At 39.7% G+C, this 23789-nt stretch overlaps 1 protein-coding gene across 1 annotated transcript in view; it reads left to right on the top strand.

Moving 5' to 3' along the window:
• The window catches only part of BNC2 (basonuclin zinc finger protein 2), a 393119-nt gene that overhangs the window by 356742 nt on the left and 12588 nt on the right, over window positions 1–23789 (top strand). Inside the window, exon 5 of the mRNA XM_073346265.2 lies at window positions 13146–15112. Coding sequence (XP_073202366.1) covers window positions 13146–15112 — 1967 coding nt within the window. The remainder of the gene's footprint in view (window positions 1–13145; window positions 15113–23789) is intronic.

Raw genomic sequence — 23789 nt, 5'->3', positions numbered from 1 at the left:
GTCCTCATCACAAACCCACCACAATTACGCAGCGAAAGGGTCTGGAGATTCAACAGCCCTACTGGCCGTAGGGGTTGCCTGTCCAAGTTGTCGTGGAGCCAGTACGGGGAAGGCTGTGTCTTCGGTGTTATTTGTGTTGTACTTGCTGTGCAGATAGCTAGAGGACTGAAATCTCCAGGGCTCTCAGTCTGTCACCTTTCATAGCGCTGCATTAACAGAATGTTTGTTTAATAAAGAATGGCGGGTTTAAGCTTGTTCTTATTAGCCACTTCAAATTCACTCTCTCCCTTAGACTTCTAGTCTTCTGAATACAGGATACTTTGTGTCGGTTGCGGGGATAGCCATTGCCCAAGGATGAAAAACAGTGCCAGTCATCAAGAGCCTCTCTTCCCTGAGGGGGCTGTCACCAGCCTTCGATGTGTGGTAACTCAGTGCCTATCGGGACAGCCACCCTTGGCAGCAGTAAATTGAGCCCATTTTTTTCTGCCACTTTATATCAATGAGGAGACCCAAAGCAGAGACACTGTGTAATATAGCAAAGGTGCTAAGATAATTTTGTTAATTATATATATATATATATATATATATATATAAAATATATATATTTTAAAAAATAGACTTGAACACTGCCTGCCAGCTTCTGCCTAGACTTACACCCTCATCAATCCATTAGAGTCAGTGGGACTGATCAGGGCAGACCTTGGATCTAAGTTACTAATCCATTTTATCCATTAAATTAGTGTAGCCTGTGGTTTTATACTAGTTCTGGCCTCATATATGTTGGGCCGTTGTGTTCCATTTGTGTTGCTGAAAACAGCAGGGAGTGGAGGGTCGAAAACCATTGAAATTGTGACATTAGGCACATCCCTTCTGATCTGGGCGAGAGAAAGTTTGGAAAATACTACCAGGTAGTCATGTTGTCTGTTAAAATAACAGCGAAAGCAATCAGATGATAAGAGCATTACTGTTAACATCGGTTTTTGTGTTTCTCCTATTCTTGCAGCCCTACCCCCATTACCTAAGGGCTCCACTACTAAATCCTGACCCATCATCTCTGAAATATATCACTTAGAACATTAAATATGTTTTCACTAATTGTGATCAGGCTGAAATTCAAGTGCTGTAATTGTGGGTGTTTTTTTTATCAGAAGTTGTATTTAAGTGATGACACGCAGTAATTTGTTCATTCTTCTGTCAGTGTAATTTACAAGGCAACGACAGATAAACATGGCTATACAAGATTCATTTACGGTGACACAATGGCAGATACACAGAGCAGAACCCTGCCTATCAGATAAAGTGGACTGAGTGACTTATGCAGTAATTAGGGGATAATTGTCATTAACCTCGCAAACAGTAGTTTACCCATATTGTTTAAAAGGCTTCAGGATGCATAATGACAAGGTAATCTGTCAAAGCGCTAGGGGGAAATATTAATAAGATTTGTGCAAGCCTGGATAGAAAATATGCAGAAAGCGGCCACATTAAGCTAATTGGTGGATGAATATACACTTGTAAAAGTGCTTCTAATGGCACGTTTGCTGCTCTCCAAATGACTACTGTTAATGTGGAGAAGTGGGCTGCCTAGAAAGTCAGGACTGCTGGGACAAGAGGGTATTAAGGCATGCAGGCACAATTATTATTACCTTGCACACCGCAATATATTTTTCCCACTTTCTTCTGCATTTCAGTGCCTGTAATGTGTGCAGATAGATAACTTGCTGCACACTTTATGGATTTGAATTTTTATATTCTACCAACCTTTGCCTTTTTAGTATCATATGTGCACCCTGCCATCTTCCTTCTGTGTCACACGTGCATCTACAATTAACTTGATTTTCCTGGCATGATTTTTTTTTTATGTAAACAGTCAAAAGAAAGAGGCCTCTTAAGATCATTTTGTATATATTGCAAGTAATAAGGCATGTTTCCCTAATGAATACTAAAGACAGAAATCAGTCTTCCTGTTCTTCTACCATTAATATACTCAGCATAGAGCACAACTAAATTTCTTTATTGAGTCGCAACTTTGTGTTGAATCAGAGACCTAAGCGTTTTGTGAAATCTACTTACACTTATCAGTACTTTTTACTCCAGTGTTATGGTCTTTGGATGAAATACTAAATTCCTCCTTCTGTTCCTATCCTGGCAAATCTCCCACTGACTTCAATGGGAGCTTTGCCTATGAGATCATCAGGACTTGGTCCTTTGTTTCTTATTTTTTCCAGATAATATTGACTAAATGGTTCATAGATTTAAGGCCAAAGAGGACCGTTATGATAATCTAGTCTGATCTGAATGTTGGGTATCTTGCTTTGTTTTCACTGTGGTGAACATTAGATATAGTCACTGACTATAGGATGTAGGACAGGGATGGCCAACCTCTGGCTCCGGAGCCACATGCAGCTCTTCAGAGGTTAATGTGCGGCTCCTTGCATAGGCACCGACTCTGGGGCTGGAGCTACAGGCGCCAACTTTCCAACGTGCTACAGGGTGCTCACTGCTCAATCCCTGGCTCTGCCCCAGGCCCTGTCCCCACTCCACTACTTCCCCCCCACCCTTCCCCTGAGTCTGGTGCGCCTTTGCTCCTCCACCTCTTCTCCCCACCCCTCCAAGCCTCCTGCACACCACAAAACAGCTGATTGCGGCAGGCGGGAGGCACAGGGATTGAGGGTTATTTCCTGAGCAGCGGTGCTGCTGGCAGGTGGGAGACACTGGAGGCTAGTGGGGGGAGCTGACCGGGGGCTGCTGATGTGTTACTGTGGCTCTTTGGCAATGCACATTGGTAAATTCTGGCTCCTTCTCAGGCGCAGGTTGGCCTCCCCTGATGTAGGACATGACGATTCATCTACACGTGCTTTGTATTGTAGCAGAGATCTTGGCTGAACAGCACCTAGGCAACTGTTGGAGCTATATATGTTGTAAATATAATAATACATCTTCAGAGCTCTCTACAAACATTTGCAAATTCTCCCAATATCCTGTCCATTATTCCTCTTTTATGAATGGCAAAACTGAAGCATAGACAAGTTTAAATGACGTGCCAAAGGCACACGGAGCCTGCAAATAGAAGCCCGGAATTGTAACTCCCAGTCCAATTATCAGTGCATTAGGTAGCACTGCCTCCCAAACTATGAAAATTCTAAGAGTTACATTGATTACATGATAACATTAACACCATGGGCCAAATTTTCTTAAACAATCACCAAAATAAACAGTCATTTATGCAAAATTGGTAAGTGTTTCTGAAAAATGGTGATTGCCATCGTGTAATGGGTGCTCTTCTCGAGAGTCCTTTCAGGCCTCTCCAGGTCTCCATCACCATCACCTCACTTTATTATTTTGCTCCAGCAGTTCACAGCCTGCAGTGCTATTTATATAGATTTACTTTCCATAGCCAGCTTTCCCACTTGCTTCTAGGGAAGTAGCAGCAGCAGCCAGCCCTGCCTATCTCTGCCATCCTTCAGCCTCTCAGCTCTCCACTTCCAGAGCTTCCTTCCTCTTAATTTATTTGCTCCCAGCTACTGGGGTGGTTTCCCCTTCTAGTTAGCGCCTTAGCTGTAGCCCCACTTGTTAATTGATCTTCCAGTTTGGTCACAGTTAACCCATGCTGGTGGGGATTCGAGTGATAGGGTGCTGAGCCAACACCTGACTCAGCATACCCTGTTACACATGGTTGTGTGTGCAACTGGATATTTTACATGCACAATTACCTCTTTGTGCCAAATTACACAGGTTTTGCAAGCTCAACCCACATTCACTTTTCTTTTTTTAAAGAGTGTCCTTAAGGTCTGGCTTAAACTGGAGAAACCCAGGGAATGTAGAGTTATAACTAACTCTAAAGTGCAGAATTTCATACGCCCTGTCCATGGTGTTTCTATTTATGAGAGGCCCTATCCAGCTGTATCTGCTGGAGCACATGCATTTCCAGAAGGCTGCATATGCTTTCTGCAGAATGGCCGTACTGCCCTGAGGAACCAGGTTTGCCCTGTGCCTAAGAACAACACCCTCCGCTCCGCCCTCAATCACTTAGAACCCATTTAGTTGTGGAACTGCTTAGGGGATAAGAAGCTCTTGTAAATGCATTTTCCATAACCACAGAGCTATAGAGAAACTGAGAGATCACCATATTTCTTTACATTTAGAATCCAAGGCTTTGGTTTTCAAAGCTGTCAAAGGCCTGGGCTACACTAGGAAATTAGGCTGGTATAACTACATCACTCAGGGATGTGGAAAAACCACACCCCTGAGCAGCACAGTAAATCCGACCTAACTGCCGGTGTAGACAGCGCTAGGTTGATGGGAGAATTGTCCCGTCGTCCTAGCCACTGCCTCTCCGGGAGGTGAGTAGCAACACGGATGGGATAAGTCCCTCCCACCAACGTAGGTAGCAACTTCACTGAAGTGCTACAGCTGTGCCACGGCAGCGTTTTAAGTATAGACAAGCCCTCAGGGGGTTGGATACCCAACTTCCATGAATTTTAATAGTAATTTGGGAATCGCTTCTTCGACAGCTTTGAAAATATCAGCCTGTATTGATCGTAAGAGGGTAAGTAGTTCATTTGTGAAATACCTTTTGTACAGTGCCTAGCGCAATGAGTCTCACCTGGTTGTGGCCTATAGGGACTACTGCCACCACACAAATGTTAAATAATAAAATCATGTTAATGGCAGCTGCTAAAAGCTGACCGTTTGGATCTTTTTAAAATTAGTAACTCAATATTTATTTATGGAGAAAGATTAGTATAATGGGGCAGTAGCGACACCATTACCAAGGTTGTCAGATTTGTCAATTTTATGCTTCGAGCCTAATTCTTCTCCCACTTGCACAGTGTAAATCAAGTCTAACTCCACTGAAGTTAGTGGAGTTACACCAGTGTAAAACATTATAAAGAGATTCAGATCCTGGCTTCAAATCAGAATTTCTCTTCTCCAGCTAAATTCTAAGCCTCTGAATATGGGCAGGGGGGTCACCGTGGAAAAATTTGAGAGGCCCTTAACTATAAAGATCTTAGATGGAGCAGCTATGATTAAATGAAGCTGGAGCTGCAGTGATTAAATATGTTGTAACCGCACAGCGATTTTTCATATCTTTTAAAATAAAAATGCTACACACACTGTTACTAAGAGAAAAGTGATCATCTCTAATGAATTATACATTCTTATTGGGTCCACAATCAAGAGCATTGCATAACAAAGTGAATATTTTATCAAAAGTCAAACAATATGTTTTAAAAATCATAAGAAGCATTTAAAACCTGTGCCCTAGCATCCTAATTACTTAAATTGAAGAGATTAATACTTTTTAGGGGGGGATGGGTAGAGGTTCAAATTAACATTTCTTTTATGAATGATAAAATAGCGTATCCTCCTCTCTTTATGAGAGATTTCTTTTCATTTGTAAATTATTTGTATTTGGATTCTAGCAGGGCGCTGATCATAAATATCTGCCAGAAGGCTCCCACCCAACTGAAAGAGCATGGGGCAAATATATCTTCTCTCTGCCCTGCACACCCTCCCAAATATATATATTCTTAACTTCATGCAGACTGGATATTCTACATGTACTGTGTGACAGCATTTTGTGATGGAGACTATTGGTCTGTGGAAGTAATCTGTACGTTTGGGCATGTACACCCTCTACCCCAAAACTAGTATCTATGCATGTTACTCAAATACACCTGGGATAATTTGTAAAGGGGAAGATGGGCGGATTTCACATGATGCTGCTTCCAGTTGATTAGAACTGCTTTACAATGCATTGGCCTACTCCAGCAATAGAAATCGACAGCACTCAATCTCTGAGAGGGCATGGCCATTTTGTGTTTTCAAGTAACTCCCTTGGTGAACTAGAACTTTTCCAGAACTCACTACTTTAATTCACATGGATGTACATTGCCCAACTTGTGGTTGTTGTTGTGATGTATATTCCAACTTTCTTGCCTCTGCCAAAGCTTTATTTAATCAAGGAACACATTCTTTTGACTCTGTGCATCTTTATATAATTTGTTCCAACATGTTTTACCTCGTTATACCACAATCTTACAGGGTCAAGTATTCAGAATGTTGTAAAGAGATTAATTGTTGTGGAGATTTAAGGTTGATGGGATCTTAAGACTAGAGAAGATTTATTTCGGAGAGAGAGCGATGGGAGAAAATCCAGATCCTAAAGAAGTGCTGATAATTAGTGATCTACTAGGTGATCTACTAGGTGTTCCCTCTGTAGTAGTACTGAACCAATGCTCCGGCAGATTGGTAGTGGGGGACGGTGCTGCTGAAGGTGCTGTCTTTAGGATGAGATATAAAACAGAGGATCTGAATACTTTTGGTCAGTAAAGATCCCATAAACCTTTTAGCAAGAGCGTGAGTGCTTAACTCCAATGTCCTGGCCAGATTTCAACTGTAGTTATTACATTCCACGTACTTAAATTCCGTTTGCAGTTTCAGTTGGACCATGGTATTCTTCACTCTCTCTGCTGTGAAGTGCTGTTGTGCACAGTTAGACAGCTGCTCTGTTCCATCCCAGTCCTGGTGGCATTTCTGTGATGTTCCTCCTACATGTATGGAGACAAATTCTGCTCTTTGTAATGCTGCAGTGCAAAATGATAACCCATTTGCTGTCAAATGAAGTCAAGATTCACACTGGAGCAAAATTTGGACTGTAATCTGTAATATTGATTAGTAAAAGTTTGTAAAGCTCTTTGGGGTCCACTTGGATGAAAGTTGCAAGACGGTTATTAACATGAGGGTTGGAGTGAACTATTTGAGAAGAAACTGATAGCTTGTACTGGTAACAAGAATAAATACAAAACAGAAGCTATGCATACCTCTTATTTTCTACAGTTAGGTACCTACTTGAAAGTGTCCTTCACGTTTATACTTTGATGTAGGGGAAAATCCTTTCTTTTTCTATTAGCTGTCATAAGCAAAAAACCTGATATGCATCCCATATCTTTAGGTGAAAGCAAACAAATTCAGTTCTAAGAAGTAGGGGAAAAGATCTATCTCTTTTGTGGTTTTTTTAGTACAGTAGATGTAGCAGTTAAGCCAAAAGCTAAAGATTTCCATTATTGACTGAAAACTCTGTAGTGCTGTGTCGTGTTGGTTTCTGATGCAGCAGTAGACATAAAGAACCCCTCATTCTCACAACCATAGCATGTATCATACATTTTGGTGGGGGAAGAGAGAGGGGGTAGGGAAGGTATGTGGGATTTGGGATGGAAAAATCTTTAAAGTCATGGCTTTTTGTAAGTTGGGAATGTTGAATTTGGCATCAGCTGCTTATATATGATCACAACAAGCTGGTGTATATACCTCTCTCTGATGAGTGCAAAAACAAAGCAGACCTTGGGTCGATATGGCATGTAAAGAATGCCCAGCAGGAAAATAAGTATGTGGATAAATATTTCCATGAAAATCTAGACATAAGGCTAGAGCCGTGCCCATCAAAATCAGTGGGAGCTTTGCCGCTGGCCTGAAAAGGAGCATGATCTGGTGCATTTTGGCTTTTCCTATGTATATAGACATGCGCTTATGCACCTCTGTGTTGTGGTCACTTTTTTCCCAGAAAGAGATGGGATATGAACTTCCCCTAGTGTAACAGCTTGAAATTTCATTTGGAAGTAAGGAGATGCTCCTGAGAAACTCACCCAAACAAAAACAACAAACTCAAATCATGGAAATTATGTAAGGCTTTCTTTATCAGAAACAAATGTTGATATTCTGTCTGCACCCTAATTGAAACCATCCTGTGCAATTATAGTATGACTGAGTGCATTTCAGTCTGCTTTTCAGTTGTTACAGCCATATTTTCAACATATTTCCCCAAGATCAGCTAAAAAACCTACAGGTATCTAAGACACGCTTATGGAGGGAAGGTAAGTGCACAGTAAACCTTGATTTACTTCCTGAGCTAAGGAATCAAATGTGTATATCTCCATGCAATATATTTTTTAATCACTGCATTCCAGACGCTTGGTCAGTCTGTACTAAGAAATGTGTATTTAAGGTGCAGATGCAACCTTGCTAAACTAAATAATCTTGCCAAGTTGTTTTTCCTTATAATTTCAAGTGCTTCTCAGAAATTATCACAACAGTGCTCGAAAATATTCCCTGAGTGCTTCCCAGAATCTGCACTTTTTTTCTAAAAAGGAGTTTTCATTTTTTTTTATTTTAACCTTTTTATTAATCTCAACTCCTGTGTAATCATTTCTCAGTGTGCATACAGTCATGTGCATGCAACCACCCTCTCTTAGCTGTGCCAAGAAGTAAATTAGAGACCTAAAAATAGGCCTACAAAAGTGTGTGTGTATGTGTGTGTTTCTATATAAAATTAGCAAAGGGTAATGGAGATCATAGGAGTCTTTTCAGTTTTTCACAAGAGTTTAAAGCAACTTGATTTTAAAACAGAAGTTCTAGGTTGAAAAAGGCATATATGTTGCATAGAGGCCACCCTCGCTTTTTAAATAGGCAACTTTTAAGTTGAGAGGCTTTCAGGCTGAATCAAAAACTTACAAGTTATGAAGTTCAAAGAACCCCAGGAAACCAAATCTCCCCCTTGCCAGCCCTCCCCAATTAAACTCATAAAAATTAGAGTGAACTTTGTGTTTGTCTTCTAATCTAACCTATTTGTATCCTCTGAGATAATCCTCCTAAACCCACCACTTGTTCTGATGTGACCTAGAAGTTAGGACAAGATGCATCCTGACACATCTTGTCCTAACCTACAGGTCAGTAAAAATCAGGAGACAAGTTCAGGATGATTAACCGTGACACTGCTTCACAGAGCCTATACAGTGTGTGTACGTGTGTATCTGTGTCTACACTAATAATATAGCTCGAGAGAAAACTGAGTGTGTGTTTAGACCTGGAGAGAGGAAGATTTAAGGTTATAGGTCTTGTGCCCTTCGAAGTTAATTTTATATGATTTCGAGGCTTGAAGAATTCTCTCTTTCTGAAATCAGAAGAGAGCCACCAATACATGAAATCAGGCTCCATGGCCAGGGAAGCAAGAACGCCCATTGTATTGCTGTGCAGGGTAAGCATGCTTGCCGACTGGCTTGCTTAGAGGTAAAAGCACACACTGGTATCTTTACACCGACTGACTGACTTGTACATATTGTCACAGGAGGCTTGGCGTCATTGGTACTGAGCTGAAAAAAAGTAATATAAATTGGAGCCTTTTGTCATGAAAAATTTAAATGTGGATATGATTTAATGGCTTTGGAGAGAAAATTTAGTATGAGAGATTGTAAGAAACAAGAAATCGATTACATGTAAGAAAGGACTTGAACCTCTAATCAAGTATTAAGGTGTACAAAGAGATCCCTAGCTAGTTATGGCTTAATTCAAAGGGATAATGGTTAGATTTTTTTTCTAATTTTCAAGTTTTATCAAAAAATGACATTCCTATTTGCTCTTTATCTAGTTCTGAATTTTAATACATACTTACAGTGATTTATAGAAACCATCACTATGTAAATATTGAACTATGCGTTATGCAGTGTACATAGGTGCTATATTTTCTATGAAATATAGTGACCCCAAACTACTTTTCTGTATTGTTAGAAAAATTGTATTTCTAGCTAAAAAATAACAATAGACAACTTGTGAATATAAACTGCTGTTTCTTAAATTTAAAAAAAATCTACCTGTTATTTATTAATCCAGCCTACAGTGTCTTCAAGTCAATAGCATGCATGTTTAATATTCTTTACTACATATGAATGTGTCCTTCAATAAAGCAATATAACGTTCACAACATGGACAACAAAATAAAGATTTGCTCAAAATCGGACAAAAGCAAAACAGTTTGCAGGGTTGTTATAGTCGTGTTGGTCCCAGGTTATGAGAGAGACAAGGTAGGTGAGGTAATATCTTTTATTGGACCAACTTTACTGGACCTTGTCTCTTTCACCAACAGAAGTTGGTACAGTAAAAGATATTATCTCACCATCCTTTTCTCTCTAAAAGTAAAACTGGAGAAGTGTGCATGATTAACTACAACCAGCTTCCCCACACATGCTACCTTTATCACCGTTAGGGAAAACTGTGTAAATCCTAGTCCTTGTACAGCTTGTAGGACTGGCCCTAAAGATGTTAATGATTGGGGGACATGGGTGGTTTCGGGAATTAGTAATTGAATCTTTAGCTCTGCTGAGCTGTCACTCAATACGGCTGGTAGGAGTAGCCTAAGGTCGCTTTAAGCCAACTGTCTGATTCCACTGGGCTGTTGTCTTTGTGCCAGCTGAGGATAACCCCATGCCAATCAAATCCCCAACTGCTTGTTTAAGAGCTCATTGGCACTGTAGCCGAGCCTGAGGACTTGGCCCCCCAATGTTTCATTGTCTTCCTCACAACTCTAGAAAATCCTATAGTAGATACTGTAAGAGTATACATAAGTGTAACATTTTGGCATTGAGAGAGGAACAATTTAGGCAAAGTGTCAGGAAAACTTCTTTTAGTGAGGATATGTATTAAACTGCAGAATAACCTCCAAAGGGAAGTGGTGGAAGCCCCATCACGTGGGACATTTCAGCCTAGGCTTGACAAAATACTAAATGTGTGCCATAAGAACCAATTCCACAAGTCTCCTGAGTGATCTAATTGGCCTCTTGATGTCTTACTTGTAGGTTTCTATGGGCTTCACAACAGAGAAGCCCACTGTTTTCCAGCAAATGGCACAATCCAAATCTGATTTATTTATTTATGAATCTATCCACATTTATAAAATAGACATCTCCTACTGCACAAGCCTCTGCATGTAAAAAACATACATTGCTATCAGTAGTGCATTACAAACACCCTCAGCTGGCAGCAATCAGACAGTCCCCGACTCAATCCAAGTAAACCCTATAAATTAGGAGAGGAACTCTTAGATCCTGCCTCCAAACAATATGAGGCGAGGCCTTTTCCATCTATTTAAACTCTGACTCAGATAAAAGCTGTTGGGGGCGGGGGGAAGGAGGGGCTCAAAATTTGAACTGTGAGGCCATTTTAGGGTCCAGGTATGAAACTGGTATTTAAAAATGTAGAATCGTTGTGGCAAGGAAGGGCAGGCTTGGTGGAGGTGGTGGTGGAATTGAATGGAGAAATAGGGAACCTTTTGAAAAATATGCAGGGAAAATAGTCAAAAGATAACCAGTTTGGAATTTGGAAGGAAGAAAAGTGTAGTCCCAGTTCCAAGGATTTCCTGCCCTTTTGGATCAATTGTATTGAATCACACTGAGTTCCTGCATTCCCTTCCAGCAGGACAGGTGGAATTCTAAGGCTGTAGGAGTTAGAGAAGCCCTTACTATGTTAGGAAAAGTATTCAAAGCTTTGGCTGCTTACTGAACCAAATCAACAAATTATAGCCTTATCCTGCAAGCAGCTCTTCACAAGGATCTGCCTGGATCCCCACTGATGAGGGCTCCACGTGAGTGCAGTGATCTGCCTACATGGATCAACTTGCAGGATTAAGGTCAATTTAAGGTTTTCCCCATCGTTATGGTTCTGTCATGGGTTAATTACATTCTTGTTAGATTGGATTGTGTGATATCACTCATACCTGGTACCATGAACCATGTTCGCGGCTCTATAGCAACATCTTAGATATTGCAACATAAGTGACATTAACTCATTTCATTAGCTTTGCATCGTATGATTTGAGCTAAATCTGAACTAAAATAAGCAAAACCAGTCCTAGCCAGAGTTTTAAGTGTATGTTTCATCATTTGAGAAAATTGTGATTTACAATGCTATAAAATTAATGTGAAAAAACCTAGAATCATTACTGCAATGTGGAAAATAATTTTCATATTTTCATATAAATACACTGTTTTTTCTACTCAAACCACTTCTGATGATTTTTGCTGCATAGGGTAATCCTAAATGTTTAGTCAGGGCTCTAAATCTGGGATCCAAGATTTAAAAAAAAACAAAAATACAGCACTGAGGAGTTCCATGCAGAGGTATCTGGCAGTTCTGTGCAGTAGACACTGGGGCACCTCTGCTTGATGGTCGTGGGACGGGGTTTGTTGGTAGCTACAGAGGTGGTGATATGTCCAGCATTAGCCCAATGGGAGAGATGTTGATAAAATCTATTCATTATGTAAGTATTTTATTACATTTTTATCAATACATGCTGGAATGGATTGCCTGACATTACAGTGCAGAATTTTTAAGTTCTACCTTCAGGCAAATCTCATACTTACTAGCAAAAATGAAAGTGTGAAATGCTTTTTAATGTATATTTAACAACAGAGAGTCTACTGATTACTGATGTGTACTCTCTCTGGACTTTTCCCTTGCTATCAGAAGGTGATGTTAAGAGACAACACTTTTATACATTTATGTTCTCCACATCCATCAAATGTTTACTTTTTAAATATTTGTAACTGTCATTTGTAACAAGACTGTAAAAAAGTTATATTTTAAGTGTAAATCAAACCCAGGTTGGAAGTTTGCACTCAATTGCCAGTAACAGTTTGGTAAGACTCAAAAGCAATGTTTCCCTTCCTCCCCCCAGTTTCAGCCTTTTGATGTGCGTTGGCAGTAAATGCAATTTTATATATTGCTCTTGTGGAAAAATGTAGGTTAATATTTTTATGCTATTTTTAATTGTATTGGTTCAAACTCTTTGAGATGCATTTTACAAGATTGCTCCTAATTGAATTCAGTCTTATGTCTCCTTACATTTAAGAGGTAATTCTATCAAATGCATTTATTTCATTCTTTCCTATAGTGTCACCATTTTGTAAGGATTAAGGTACAGTTTTCTGTATTTACAGTGGGCTGCACAGCAAGAATTCATGTCTTAAACTAATGTCTGCGAAGCAGTTGCATAATACATAGATCATGTTGTTATAATGGCAGTATTGAGGGCATTTTAGATCACAGAGCCCCAGTCGTCTACATTTTGTTTGCTTTGACATTATTAAACTCAATCTGTTTCTCTAACTGTGACTCTAATTACTACATTTGCATGGCAGAAAAGTTTGCTTTGTGGATCAACTTCTATTAACACTGTTTGCATGTTGTTTTCTGAGCTTAGTGTTTCATGTACGGGCAGCAGAGCACCTTCTATCGAATTCAATAATTATGCAGAATCAATAAGTTTTTTTTCTTTGTGTTTGTCTTTGTTGTTTCTTTGATATGGCCTCTAGGATGCTGCAGGCAAGGTGCTGGACCGCTGGGCCATCATGTCCAGGGAAGAAGAGATTATTACCCTTCAGCAGTTTCTAAGATTTGGAGAAACCAAATCCATCGTGGAGCTGATGGCAATTCAAGAAAAAGAAGGGCAGGCTGTGGCTGTGCCATCTTCAAAGACAGATTCAGATATAAGGACTTTTATTGAAAGCAATAATCGCACTAGGAGCCCGAGTCTCCTTGCTCACCTGGAGAACAGCAACCCTTCCAGCATTCATCACTTTGAAAACATCCCTAACAGCCTTGCGTTTCTGCTTCCATTCCAGTACATAAATCCCGTCTCTGCTCCATTGCTGGGGCTGCCTCCAAATGGCCTCCTGCTGGAACAGCCTGCTCTGAGGCTGCGTGAGCCAAGCCTTTCTACCCAAAATGAATATAATGAAAGCAGTGAATCTGAAGTTTCTCCCACTCCTTTCAAGAATGAGCAGACATCCAGCAGGAATGCTTTGACCAGCATCACAAATGTAGAACCCAAAACTGAGCCAGCCTGTGTGTCTCCTGTTCAAACATCGACACCCATTAATGATTTGTCCAAAACTGAGCACACGAAAAGCTCATTTAGGATTCACAGAATGAGAAGAATGGGATCGGCGTCAAGAAAAGGGAGAGTGTTCTGCAATGCGTGCGGTAAAACTTTCTATGACAAAGGTACTCTCAAAATTCACTACAATGCAGTTCATCTTAAAATCAAACACCGGTGCACGATTGAAGGCTGCAACATGGTCTTCAGCTCTCTTAGAAGTCGCAATCGTCACAGTGCTAACCCTAACCCCCGCCTTCACATGCCTATGCTAAGGAACAACCGAGACAAAGATCTAATCCGTGCTACATCAGGAGCTGCCACCCCCGTCATAGCAAGTACAAAATCCGGTCTTACCTTAACGAGCCCTGGTCGGCCTCCAATGGGTTTTACTACTCCCCCACTAGACCCTGTACTACAGAACCCTCTTTCTAGCCAGCTGGTGTTTCCAGCTTTAAAGACTGTCCAGCCTGTTCCTCCTTTTTACAGAAGTTTACTTACTCCTGGAGAGATGGTGAGCCCTCCAACCTCATTACCCACCAGTCCCATCATACCAACAGGTGGTTCAGTGGAGCAGCATCCTCCTCTTCCTTCAGAGTCATCGGTACCTGTGTTGGTGATGCCTACCCATGAGCCTAATGCTGACCTTGCCCCTAAAAAGAAACCAAGGAAGTCAAGCATGCCAGTTAAAATAGAAAAGGAAGTTATTGATACGGCTGACGAGTTTGACGATGAAGATGATGAAGCTAATGACAACAGCACAATGGCTAATGATATTGGTCATGACAATCACTGCCATTCGCAGGAGGAAATGAGCCCAGGATTGTCTGTGAAAGACTTTTCTAAAAACGGTAGAAGCAGATGCATTTCCAGGACAGAGTTAAGAAGGGCAGACAGCATGACCTCAGAAGACCAAGAGCATGAGAGAGACTATGAAAACGAGTCAGAATCCTCAGAGCCAAAATTGTGTGAGGAATCCATGGAAGGTGATGAACACATTCATGAATCCAGTGAAAAGTCTATGATGAACAGTGAGATGCCAGATGAAAATCACAGTGAATCTTCTCACCGGGATGTAATTAAGGTGAAGGAAGAGTTTACAGACCCTGCGTACGATGTGTTTTACATGAGCCAATATGGACTGTATAATGGCGGCAGTGCCAGTGTGGCTGCCCTTCATGGAAGTTTCACGTCAGCATTCAACTACAACAGCCCTCAGAAGTTCTCTCCAGAAGGTGACCTGTGTTCCAGCCCAGATCCCAAGATCTGCTACGTCTGCAAGAAGAGTTTCAAAAGTTCCTACAGCGTGAAGCTTCACTACAGGAATGTTCATTTAAAAGAGATGCACGTCTGCACAGTGGCTGGCTGTAACGCTGCCTTCCCATCACGGAGAAGCAGAGACAGGTCAGTAAATAGTAATTAATTTCTACATTATTGTGTCAAATTACATAAGAAACCCCAATTTTAGGTAGATGAAGAAATAGAGAGACACACACAGTAATGGCAAGTGACAGTCGTGCCCCCTTGGCATTGAAGGGGTGTTAATCACTTTAGGTTTTCATTGTTTTACATTCAATGTACATTTATGTATACTATGTCATTGTCTTATGTGATTGGCTAGATAATGTCATTCTTTCTGTCTGTGTGTGTTGTGTATACACTTTTGTATATAAGCTGCAGCTTTTACACATTCAGCTTTTTCTCCCTACATCTTTCCGATCAAGGAAAGCTTCTATTAAATATATAATAATTATATACAACAGAAATATCTCACACATACACATTGATACATAGAAACAGGACGGATGGAGGGAAAAAACTGTAGAAATAGGATACAAGAACAACCCCCATCTCTGTAGGCTTAAGTACAAATGAATAGGAATCATTAATGGATATTCATTCTGCCCTGTAAACAATTATAAGAAACAAAATTAAATGTTAACATTAGGGAAATGGTTCTCTCTTTCCATGGGGGAACCTGTATCTTTTTTTCCTAATATAACCATTCAGTCCAGCTTTATTTTCTTCTCTGACTGTGAGCAACTCCGATTCATTCTGATGGGGTAATGTACATGCAGAAAGGGGACACTAGACCCCTACATATTTTTAAGGGTATGTTCTGCCGGGTCTTCAGATGACATCACATTGTAGTTATGTTGCATCAGTACTGAAACAGTTGGGCTTAAACAGAAGCAGCTGGTCCTAAACCTCTCTGGCCTTTTTTAAAATATTTTTTTTAATTCCTAAAGAAAATGTAATATAAATGGAATTTTTCAAGGTGGTCTGTGGTAGGATAACACAGTTATTCCATACTTGTGAAAACAAGCTCTCAGACATGATGATGAATATATTGTTACACAATGAAATATCCCCTATAGGTTCACAGCATTGGGTTTGTGTTGTGATGGTGAGAGTGATTCATCACTTGAGTTTGTTTGTTTGTTTGTTATTTTCATTACAGAGTAAAAATTCAGCAGAGAGAGAGAGAGAGGAAGGAAATTGAACTCAACTAAACATTTCACGCACATTTTCTGTGTCTTGTTCCATTGAAATTTCTGGGGTTTGCATGTGGATACAGGGTATAATATAAAATAAAAGCAATTTAGTGTGAAGAAGGTTAGGAAGCCAAATCTCACTTTTTTTGGAGAGTCTAGTTCCAGCATATCAGTTTTGAGATCCACTAAATAGAAAAATGTGAACATAAATTAGAAAAAACTGTAAATAGAGTAGAATAAACTCAAAAATTTGTTTCATCAGTGAGATTAGATCAATTAAAATCAAACACCTAAAACTAAATTAAGTTCACTGTCTTGCCAGTCGATCCAGCCTTGTGGAGAACTGCTAGCTTCAGTGGAGCTGGACCTAAGAGCCTATCAGGTTCAGGGCTTCAGTAAGTGAAATCCTGTGCTCACTTATACCATACATTGTGTCCTTAAAGTTGATGGAATTGCACAGGATTTGTTAGTGCAGAATTTGGCTCAGTCTGTGTGTTTTCTCAAATGAGTTATAAAATGTCAGTCATGTGCTAAGTAAACCCCGTTTTGTATTCAGTGTGCAAAAAGAGAAGTGGCTAGTTTAGGATTTGGAATGTTATTTGGAATGTTAAATTTCATCAGGAAACAGTTAACTTGATAGATTAGGCTAATAATAAAGAAGTTAGTTCAGTGGACATATATTAGGAGAAAAAGACCATCATGATGACATGTGTAAAGTATTTATGAGAACTGAACATTTAAAGACAGGGCACAGTTTGAAAGTATTTCATGAACTATATAACATACTTTGATTTAGCTTATTGAGAGCAAGCCATGAAAGTGAAATATATGATTCATAAACTTAAAATGCTGACTGCTTTCTTAAAGATAAAATTATTATTTACATATGAGTTTGGGTTGTACTCAGCATGGGAACATCTTTCCAGTTTCACCTCACAAATAGTATTCAGAATACGTTTCAGTTATGTGAGTCTTCTTGATAACTTGGGACAACAGAAATCCACAAGTTCTGAGGATTTAAGGTTGTGATAGTGTACTTGAGAAGGTTTAAAGGCTAGGTACAATTTGGATGAGCCTTCAAATCTGATGCTTTTTGAGACTCACCAAAACTTTCAGGTCTGCAGAATTTGTCTGGAAAAAACTTACAGAAACCAGGAACTCTCACAAGATTTCTGATAATTCTTGCATACATTTGGTCAGGAAGTATCATAAGAAACCATCTTTATTGTTCACTGTATTTCAGCAATTCCATGTCTGGTCTTGGCCAGGACTAGGAAGTCTAGAATTGCCCAGAAATGAAAGCGTGTGCAAAAGGAGGGGTATGAGAATGAATCAAACATTCTTTTTATTTAATCTTCAAAAAAATTGTTTTATTCAAGTTTGGGTTGAAGGGAGAGTCTTATTTTATCCAAGCCATGTAGTCTACCCAATGAAGTATTTTTTGCTGATTTTTAAAGAATCTTTTTTATTTAAAGGGAAAAAAAGCCTAGATCATTAAGTTCCTAGCCTTTTGGGTTTCAGACAGAGCCTCAAAGATGTAAACTAATCTATGGTGTCTTATTGGCTTTGCTGCCAAATAATGAAAGCAATAACATTGAGAAGTGAGAACTTCTTCCAGTCACCTTAATGGACTATTAACTTTAAAACCTAATTATAACCATTTCACTTTTAATTGCTGTACCAGAAATAAGAAATATCCAACTAATGTACATAGCAAGTAAGCCTGGACATACATGTCATGTTCTGATGTGACATTTATTTGGGCAGGTGTATGTAACAATAAGTCTTCACATTTTGATTCCGTAGATAGTCATATATTCCACTGAATATTTCTGACTATCCAGATGAATCCAAAAGTTCTTTGCAGTCCTTGCAAATTAAAATTAAAGAGGTATTTCTAATACCACCTTCTAAAAACTTTTGGATTCTTCCCATCATGTGGCTTGCAGGATTTAGTGGGGTTTCCTTATTTAAATTTTTTCTACAATTGTTTTTAAAAAATAAAACAAGCCGTGAAGATGGTTGAGTTTAATAAGGTGATAAATAGTTTTGATTGATCTTTTTCCCCCTTACAATGGCATCTGGTACAATGTATAACCTTGTGCAACCCAACTCTAGTTAATCTAAACTTGGTTATGTTCCCCAGGCTTAGTGTGTGCTCAGAAAACTCCCCTGATGCTCCAGTTGGTGACCCAGAGTGTGGCCCTTTTAAAACTGACTTTCAAAGTATGGAGGTCCACAGTGCAACCTTAGTTACCTAAGGCAGCTGGTCAGCTTCCCCTACCATTCAAATACCCTTTTATCTGAAAGTTTTGGATATCTCCTGAGATGTATTTATATGCAGGGATGTCCTATATTAAAATTACTGAGTCTGACACAGTATGGCTATCTAAAATCAGATGAAGGTGAACAGAAGACTGAGAGGGATAGACTGACATGGAATATACCTATTTTGGATACTTTTCCCCATGCATGCATCCCCTAATTTTTCAAGATATTGCAGACAGAAAAAGGGACAGAAGTGGGGTTTTTACCCAAGAAAGCTTATGCCCAAATAAATCTATTAGTCTTTAAGGTGCCACCGGACTCCTTGTTGTTTTTGTAGAAACCCTACAATTATTGTCAGAAGTCTCCACAGGGTTCTGTTATCCCTCTAAAATTCATAAGAAGTTGCTTTTTATTATTTAAGCCCCACAGTGTCTGGATTCTTTTTTGAACTGCTTTTCTGTTCATCACCTTTCCCACCCATTACCAGAAGTGCTTATGAAATCTACAAACTTTGCTATCTCTATCTTTAACTTTGATCTCCTTCCTAAAGAGAGCAGTGCACTCATTCTTTCTAGCTTGCTTTTGTTCATTCTTTCTTTTCAGTCCCATTGTTCTCGGAATCATTTACTGTTTCTGCTCTCACCTTCCCTCCTTCTTGCAGCAGCTCAGGCATTTTTGACTCTTCAGTTCTTCTGCTATTGGAGCCTCACAGGGTATGCCTTCTGGCAGGAAAGCAACAAAGAGTGGAAGAGAAGAGAAATCATGCCAAAGGCGGTGGTGTCAGACAGGAGCGAGGGTAGAGGTTTGCCTGGGGACAGGAAAACGTCTCATTCGAGGAAAGTGGTCAAGGAGATGGAGAAAAGGGAGGAGGATACGCTGGACAGCTGCCTGAAAGCTGGGCTTGAATGTGCGTCCGGGTACAGTTTGTGCATCTGGGTGGGAGAAAGGGAGAAGTTTTAGTTGAGACTGTTGTTTCTGGAAAGGGAATCATAGCCAGCAGAGGAGGAGGGGGGCTGGTCTGTGATGAAGGAAAGGTTTGTGATGGGTAGGGTGACCAGATGTCCTGATTTTATAGGGACAGTCCCAATATTTGGGGATTTTTCTTATCTAGGCACCTGTTACCCCCATCCCTTGTCCCAATTTTTCACACTTGCTATCTGGTCACCCTAGTGATGGGAGTCTTCACAGAGTAAGTCCCTCCTGGCCCTGCTCTTCCACCCCAGCCTCCCTCTCGGTCTTGCTTAAACAGGTACTGTCCCTGCCTCACAAAGTAAGCCAGAATGGATGGGCTGCTCCTCAGAGCCAGTACTCTGGGGCCAGCGACTCAGTAAGCTCTTTTGTGCCATAGATCAGGTCGAGGTGAGGGCAGGCAGGCAGGCAGATAGAAAGAGGTTATTTTCCAGCTCAGTGGAGATAGGGAAGTTCCCAAATGTCTTGGGTGGCAGAGGGAGTCTTTCCAGTAATCAGCTTGAGAGGAAATGAGATGGTAGGCAGATGGGGTGGGAGAGAGTGAAGAGAAAAGATATTGTAGTTGAGTTAACTCAGCTCCCATCCCTAACCTAGTATTGTAGAGTTAAAGAAGGCTTGGGTTCAGATTCAATACCTGTGAAATCAGAGGTGCCATTTCTGACCAGGTCTTGATGGTAAACTAATGTAAGTATTTCAGTGAAAAGAAACACCTGTCCTACTCCTTATCAGCCCTATTGCATTTTAATAAGTTAAAATCTATTTTATATTGGCACCATCAATTTAAAAATCTCTGTTACTTAGGACTAGGTTGGAATGCTGGGTTAATAAGGACATGTTGCCCCATTTTCCATGCCCTAATTATATGGAAAATAAATGTATTTCCTGCATACCTGTTTAGTTACAAAGACAAAACTTTCCCTTTTTGCCTTTCTTTGACTAACATAAGAATATTAATTGTTCAGGTTTGTCTTTAAATTTTCTCAGAAAGTGAGCATTTGTGTGTGTTCTGCAAGGTGGGAAAGGTAATTCAGCCTATGAACAAATTTTAAAACAAAATAATATTTGCTTAGGGTTACTTATAAATAAATATGAGGCAACTATTGGTGCCAAGTGTGATCCTGACATTTGATTGCTAGTTAAATCAGTCCAGATTTAAACATGTAAACTCCTTGATTTGTATGGAGTAAGACATCTGTATTTAGTTTATTAAAACCTGCTGACATCTCTAGAACTAAATTTGTGCTCATATAGGCCTCTGGGTAGCTGTATTGAAAAAGCAGAGATTTTTGTTCATCTGCTTACCTGACTTCCAGCCCTGTACAGGTGTGCTTGAATAAATTAACATCAGATACCTCTGATGAGCCACTGCATACATTATCAACAGAGGTGAAGATGTGAAAAACATGCTACCTGCCTCCTGTTATCACCTCCTCAACACAAAAGCATCCATTTTTTTCATCATCCCGCTATGTTTGGAAACTTATACAAAAAACTTTTTAGAGACTGCTTTTCAAGAAATGCACGCGATTTTAGGAGCAGATAGCTCCAAGAAGGTACTCAGCACTAGTTTATGGTGACTATTAATATATTTCCCCTAATATCATTAGCCATCAGATACAGCTTGTTTCCCTTCACTAATAACAAGAAGAGAACATTTTAAGACATCTGTTTGATTAACTGTATGTCACCAGACAATCAAAACAGGTTTTTGCTATGTTATTTTTCAAATCTGAACATGTTTACACATTTGCTGTTGGTATAGGAATTTAAAAAGAATATGTGGATATGCTCAACAATGCTATGAACCAGTAGGTTTCCTTGGGAACTCACTAAAATGTGCTTGTTTGCTTACATTCAAACACGTCTTTCTTTCCCAAGAGAGCCTGGCTTGTAAAGAAATGGATTCTGTGACCCTTATGTTGAGTAGTAACTTCTTCTATAGGTAGTTCAGTGGGACTATATGCAGAGTATGATATAATCAGTCCGAGTAAGGAAGACAGAAAGAAGGACAGAATGAATTAACTTTTATATGAGTGATCTACCAGCTACTGTGTAGCAGCTCATTTTTATTGTAGAGGATGAAGTGAAAGAAGAGTGGGGAATAAAAGAATACAAGCCCAATCTTATTTACATGAGAAGCCCTAATGTAACACCAGGCTGCTTACTTGAGTAAGGGTTGCAGGATCAGGTGTGTTGTGGAGGAAGTTCTTTCTCTTTTTCACCCTGTAAGGAATTGTACTGACATGTATTACCATCATTTTATTATTGTTGTATTAGTTTGAAAATGAAGGTAAAGCTTACATCTTCTAAACTTGCCCTGCACAACACAGGATTTTATATTGTTGTGTCAACCTGAAAAAGTAAATCCAGGACTTTTCAGTGACCTGCAAAGTCAAGCTAAGTATTCACTGACCCACAAGCATTAAGAGAGGTGGTAAACATAATTAAGTCAGTAAAAGCACTGACTGAACCATGGTACATATGGAGGAATATTTTCCCTTGATGCAGGGCCGGATTTAGGGGCAGGCGATCCAGGCGACTGCCTGAGGTGCCGGGCTTGTGGGGTGCTGGGCTTGGGGTGCTGTTTTTGTTGTTAGCCATAAAAGGGAAATTTATTGTCTTGTGTGACTGGGAGAAATCATGTATGCATTCGTGCATCGAAGTCATGAAATGGGCTACAAATGCAATAAAAGATAAGGTATTCAAATGTTTAACAAATGGAGGGGGCGACAAAGACATTCCTCACTTGGAGCACCATTTGGTCTAGGGCTGGCCCTGTCCTGCTCTGCTCTATATGTTTAGCTCTCATAATTTTCTATGAAAATTACATGTATGACTGTGTCAACGGAAGAATATGCAGCGTAAGTGCAAGTTTCCAAAAAACGTCTCTTAATCCTTAATCCTGACCTACAGGTTTTTCAATCCTGAGCTTCTCTTCAATAAAGATTGCCTACTGTGTCAAGTTATGTGGAGTGTTTGTAACATGGGTCCCCAATGTCCATTGGGAACTAGCCTGGAGACCATCAAATGTATGTTCACATACAGTAGCAACAATTAAAAAGTCAACCTTTACACAATAGTGACCACACCAGGGTCTATGTAATGCCAGGTAATGTTGTGGTATCACAGATACCATTGTGTGGTCACGGTGACAGTGTGTATGTTGACATTTTAGTTATGATCACTGTGTATTAGTTGCCATAAGTTCCGAACCCAGTATGTCCTCTAATGAAATCCTAGAGCTCTAACTTGTGCCTCCTAGTTCCCGGCATCATCTTTTACATGAGCACTTTGCCTTGTGCTAAGAAAGTTTTTTTTTTTAATTAAGAGCTCATTTCATATTTAAGCTTGCCCTAAAAAGCATTCCTTAAAGATACTGCCTAAGAAATAATTTAACATTTTTGCCATAAGGCACCTACAAGCTTCATATAAATGGACATGGAAGAGAAATGAAAGAGTTTTGTGTTTGCCAAAAATGTACGCTATGAATAAAAAAGGACTTTGGTGTATATGTATGTAAATATAAAGCATTTGGGATGGAGCGGGAGAGAGATAAGAGGTGGAACTGGGTTGAGGAAATTATTTTTTTTTAATGTCATTTTGTTTTCATCCTCTTTGGGTTTTTTGTTTTTTTTTAAATTCCATCCCCATGCCAAACTGTATGACCTAAAACACAAATTGTAAATTTATTATAAAAAGCTGGTACTTTTAAAGCATTAGTGATCTTGACTAAGTACTTTACAAACTTTATTACTTACTTTAGTAACTAAAGAAAAAATGTTGCCCACTTTCAATTCAGTACATTTCTCTCTCTCTCACCTTTCCTTTGCTATGCCAAAATAAAAAACAATTAAACTTTGTCTGTTTACAGCTGAAAATATAAATGGAAGACAGTTAATTTTGCGGCCCATAAATATTAACTATCGCCTTTGTGTCTGACACAGAACATGTAAAAACAAAAAACTATGCATCTTTAGTTGTATTGATAGATAACTATCTAAAAATACAATGGAGAGGGAGAGAAATCAGGTCTATCGTGAGAAGGTAAGATGGGCCTTTGGTCTAAGAAGGAGATGCATGTAGCTGATGCAGGTGCTGCCATCGAGGACAGTAGATCCTCAATAGTAAGTCTCTCAGGTCTGATAGCCAGATATGGGAGCAGCACTAATTCTGCAGCCTTTTTAGTCTGTTCTGTCACAGAGGGGGCACTGCTGGGTCAGTCAGCTCACTAGTAATTGTGTTTTACAGACTTCTAAAGCAATTGGCTCAGTCAGTCCCAATTCAATAAAAGTGGAAAGCGAGAGCGAGAGCACTTTTGTTCTATTTTTTACTTGAAATTATTTCATTCA

The sequence above is a fragment of the Lepidochelys kempii genome, chromosome 5 (assembly GCF_965140285.1).
Source record: "Lepidochelys kempii isolate rLepKem1 chromosome 5, rLepKem1.hap1, whole genome shotgun sequence".
Classification (NCBI taxonomy): Eukaryota; Metazoa; Chordata; order Testudines; family Cheloniidae; genus Lepidochelys; species Lepidochelys kempii.
Note: the sequence above shows the minus strand (reverse complement) of the source record. Positions and strands in the feature narration are given on the sequence as shown.